Raw genomic sequence first — 4,646 nt, forward strand, 5'->3', positions numbered from 1 at the left:
GAAAAGAGTCCAGCTATAGCACACAACCTTTAGTTTAAGAAAACCAGCGATATCAAAGAAATCTGCAAGTAGAGGTACGAATCGTGATAAATTAATTTGGGTTAGAAAAGCAGCATTCAGCATGTTTAAATCGTTTTTGCCTTTAAAAGAGAATCTGTTATGGGGTGGGAGGAAGGATGCAAGGTGCCTTGCGGGAATTGTAGTTGGATTGCCTTCAGCCCGTGGACGGGACTACAAACCCCAGATGACAGCGCGGCGCGCGGTGCACCTCGGGAATTGTAGTCCATTCCCATCGTCTAGTCGGTCCGATGGTGGAGAGTAACTACAAATCCCAGAAGGCATCGCAGCACGCGGGGCGCTGCGGGATTGCAGTCGGCTGTCCTCCGGCCTCTCTGAACCCTGGGTGGAGGGAGGGACTACAAATCCCAGAAGGCGGAGCGCGTGGTCCTATAGCAACCGCCCATCCCCTTTCCCCTCCCCCACTCCTCTTCTTCTGCCGAAGGGGAAGAAGAGAAGAAAATAAACGAAGCTGATCCATAGTATTAAGCGGCGTCTAGAGCTTCAGATGGGCTGCTGTCACACAGGAGAGGGACGTTTACAAACTTGACAGCTGCATTTTTACTTTTGCACGTGCGGTTCCGATTAATCATTTGAATAGATCGGTATTTTCTGCAACTTCATGTTTTCTGTGTGAGGAAAACTTTTTTCTTTTTGGTGGCGGTTGTGCTGAAATTGGGGTTGGGGAAGGGAGGAAAAGAAATCTAACCAGGCCGAATGTTTAGGAATGGCTGAAGAGAACAGCAAGGGTCACAGCAATAAGATAAAGAAAGCTGCGGTTGCTGAGGAAGAGGGGAGTGAGGAAGAAGAGGAGGAAGAGGAGGAGGAGGAGGAAGGGGAAGGGGACCTGAGTTTGGAGAAGGCCCTGCAGCAGTGCGACCTGAACCAGGACATGATCGACATCAGCATCTCCAGCCTGGAGGGGCTCAGGACCAAATGTTCCGCTTCCAACGACTTGACACAGCAGGAGATCCGGATGCTGGAGGTAAAATTGCATCCCTCGTCCTCTTTTTTTTTGGTAGGGATGGGGATGAACATCTCGCCCTTTCAAAGAAATAAAGAAACGAGGAGAAATCTGGTGCACATACAAACTGGGGCAATACAGGGGGAGGAAACTGTCAGATACCCCCACCCCAATGCAGGAGTTGCTCATGGGGGAGATGAAGTCTCTGAGAGCCAGACTTCAGCAGTAGTTTTTTAAAAATATTTAAATCAGTACCGTCTGTTTTTCTAATGCATTTAAAAAATGGGTGCTTATGAAGGATTTACTTATTAGTCGTAATCCAGATATTTTGCACCTGCATGTATTATGCAAACTCCCAGAGCACAGGACTGTGCATACCCATGACTGGAGCATACTGTCTGCACTGTTGATTAGATGTGTACAGTCATCGAATTATATAGCACGGAAACAGACGCTTCGGTCCAATCGTCCGTGCTGTCCCAAACTGATCTAGCCCCATTTGGCCCATATCCCTCCAGACATTTCATTTCTTTTTTTAAAATCTGACCTTGACTATTTGCTGCTATTGAAACTGAAATCCAGTGCGTTGCAATAATATCTTTTGAGATACAACATTGTCACAAGGCTGTTGAGTTAAAATCCTCGCCCTTTATATCCGGACGCTGTATTTTTTTTCCCGTTTGGCAAATTGCTGCAATTATTTTTGTTACTAAGCGGTTAACCAAGTTGTGTATAATTTTGTACTGTTGTGATGCTTTCTTTCTGTGCGTGGAAAACTAAGCGAAACTCGCCTGGTAGTAGGAGGTCTTAATTTTAAAATGTTACGTGTGTTAATTTGGAGTTTACCCACGATTAGCCGTTTAATTGTGTTGTTCACAGTCTTGGCTGGATGTGTTCATCTGCGACCAACAGCTGACATTAACCCATAATCCCAAAAACAACACATGCTGGTGAGCAGAGATATCGTCTTTTAGCAGTTTTTACTGCAGAAGTGAATTTATTTGTGCCTGGGTCGTGAGGATTCACAGATGCTCCACAAAGATTGTCTAACTGTGTGTGTATATATATATATTTATATATATATGTGTGTGTGTCGCTCTGTTACGAGCGTGTCAGCAGTTTGGTTTTGTTGAGTGATCCTGGTAAGCCGCTGTCATAACTCGTCTTGGGAATGTTTAAACCTGTCCAAATAGTAGTGTGCCTTCGGGTTTTCTTTTTTCGTAACAAGAAAAGGGACAGGACTCCGTTTCTCCAGGCATGTTAGGAATATAATGGTGAATTCTTTATGTGGCGTTTGTAAGGATGTTTAATTTTCTGTTTTGTAAGACTGGGTGCCGACCCAGAGGCCCATGTTAAGTTGACGCTGACTACAGTACAAGGATGAGATCAGCATAACCTACTTCTCCCGAAATGTACCGTCGCAACACTGCAGCATTCGGGTGCCAGTTGTAAGCAGTTGTATTTTCAGTGGAGACAATGTTTTTTTGGGTGGGGGAGAGGTGAGGGGAGAGAGATTGGGCATGCTCCGAAGTTCTCGGCAATTTTCTTGAGGTTGTTCAAGGATGTTTTTTTGTTTTGATGTTTTAATCTAACGTGCTTTCCAATTGACTACTAAACAATATCTCACACTAAGTGTTGGTCGTTTCTTTGGGTAATAGAAGTTCTTTTGCAGACATGCTTTGTTTTGTGGGTGCTCGGTGGCAGCGGTATGAAAATCCTTTCTGCATTATTGGGGAATGAAGTAATAACTAGTCTCCACAGTTGTGTGTTGCGGCTGTTTCTAAAAATAGTGCAGAACAACTCCTCCTCATTCTAGTGACAACGTGATAAGAATATGCCACTACCTCGAAAAGACGCTGCTTTGCCATTGACGTGACCCGAAAAGCAGTTGCAATATAGTAAATCAGTACCAAATAGTGTTTTTAAAAAAATTATGTATATGAACTAGTTTTTCATGAAAATACTTTTGGTCGTGCGGTGATTGAGGAGTGACTGTGTACGTGCTGGGATTGGTTGCAATGTTTGGGTGGGGGGGCGATCAAGACAGTAGATTACGTTCTCTGGGTTTAGTTATGTTGAGTATAGTTATGAAGCCTTGCCTACTGTATTACATTTATTTAACGTTTTAGTATAAGTTTGGCCCAATGTGTGCAATTTGCCGACTAAATGTTGTAATAGAGAATGTGATTGGATGGGCTGCTTAAGTTTTGTGTATTCTCATATCGAACCCTCAGATTTTCTTTGTTTTTCAATATGCATATTTGTACATTTGCACAAGCATGGTATGACAGATGATTTCACATATTTTGGAAAGAATTGTAATGGGTGTACTTTAAGCAATCCAGATTTCAACACGCAACACAAAGCAGAGGATGGCTTATGTTGAATTATGAAGCTATACACATGAGACATTAAATTGCAGTGTAATTTCAGAGCTAATCGATCATTGTCCACGCGTGTAATTGAGGCCAATATCAGATTATTATGGGGTGGAAGGAGGCCATTTGGCCCATTGTGCCTGCACCTTATGCTAATTTTGCTGTTCTTACCCCAAACCTTTCCACACTATTTCTATCCAAATAAGTCAATTAAAGCCCTAAAGTTCAAGCAATGTGCGACTGTCGGTGTCTGTAATCCCACGCTTTTTGGAGTCCCACATCTTTTATCTTGTGTACATCAAGAGGGTATAACAGTAAAAAATGTGTATTTAAGTGGCATTTTCATTGTTGTAAAATGTCTAAAGAGAGTTCAAAGACAATTATCAAACAAAATTTAACATCAGAATCCATAAGGACATGTATAAAAGGTGACAAAAGGACATGGAGGGACTTAAGTGTAGTCAGAGTCCTGATTTTTGCCAAGGCAAGAGCATCTTGACTGTAGGGATTACAAAATCCTGCTCCTTAAACAAGTGCTTTTCAAAATTTTTCTGGGGCAGATTAGGGTCAGGCTGTAGTTCAAGCTGTGGTGCCTAAAGACAGCTGACCATTTAAGTGACCAGCTGGCTCCACTGAAGTCAGTTTTGGAGTTCCTACTGTCTGGAACCCGAATTGTGAAGATTTAAATCAGTTAATAACAAGTCTACTGACAAATGAAACTGCGTTCATCTCAATGCAAGAGGCCTAACAGGTTGGGCAGATGAACTTGGCAATGGTTGGGATTATGGTGCTGGGATATCATAGCGGTTACAGAGATGGGGCTCAGGGATGGCGTGACTACCTGGTCAGGTCCACGCCCCCCTACGACCCACCCTCCCATCCTGGCACTTTCCCCTGCCACCGCAGGAACTGTAAAACCTGCGCCCACACCTCCTCCCTCACCTCCATCCAAGGCCCCAAAGGAGCTTTCCACATCCATCAAAGTTTTACCTGCACATCCACTAATATCATCTATTGTATCCGTTGCTCCCGATGCGGTCTCCTCTACATTGGGGAGACTGGACGCCTCCTAGCTGAGCGCTTTAGGGAACATCTCCGAGACACCCGCACCAATCAACCACATCGCCCAGTGGCTCAACATTCCAACTCCCCCTCCCACTCTGCCGAGGATATGGAGGTCCTGGGCCTCCTCCACCGCCGCTCCCTCACCACCAGACGCCTGGAGGAAAAACGCCTCATCTTCCGCC

The 4,646-nt window shown here is 44.4% G+C and overlaps 1 protein-coding gene across 12 annotated transcripts in view; it reads left to right on the forward strand.

Annotated features, from left to right (window-relative positions):
• Positions 1–493: 493 nt before the first annotated feature.
• Positions 494–4,646, forward strand: part of ksr1a (kinase suppressor of ras 1a) — a 222,657-nt gene continuing 218,504 nt past the window's right edge. For 7 of the 12 annotated variants that reach the window (XR_006315781.1, XR_006315782.1, XM_043718262.1 and 4 more), the window contains exon 1: positions 494–1,042. Coding sequence is in view for 8 of the 12 variants with exons in the window: in XM_043718262.1 (XP_043574197.1) it covers positions 785–1,042 (258 nt within the window). In the remaining 4 variants the exon portion in view is untranslated. Of the gene's footprint in view, positions 1,043–1,900; positions 1,972–2,048; positions 2,074–2,202; positions 2,277–4,646 lie in introns of those variants that run through there. The other 5 variants (XM_043718270.1, XM_043718261.1, XM_043718267.1 and 2 more) reach the window with 5 other exon arrangements.

This window comes from Chiloscyllium plagiosum, chromosome 28, assembly GCF_004010195.1.
Source record: "Chiloscyllium plagiosum isolate BGI_BamShark_2017 chromosome 28, ASM401019v2, whole genome shotgun sequence".
NCBI classification, from domain to species: Eukaryota; Metazoa; Chordata; class Chondrichthyes; order Orectolobiformes; family Hemiscylliidae; genus Chiloscyllium; species Chiloscyllium plagiosum.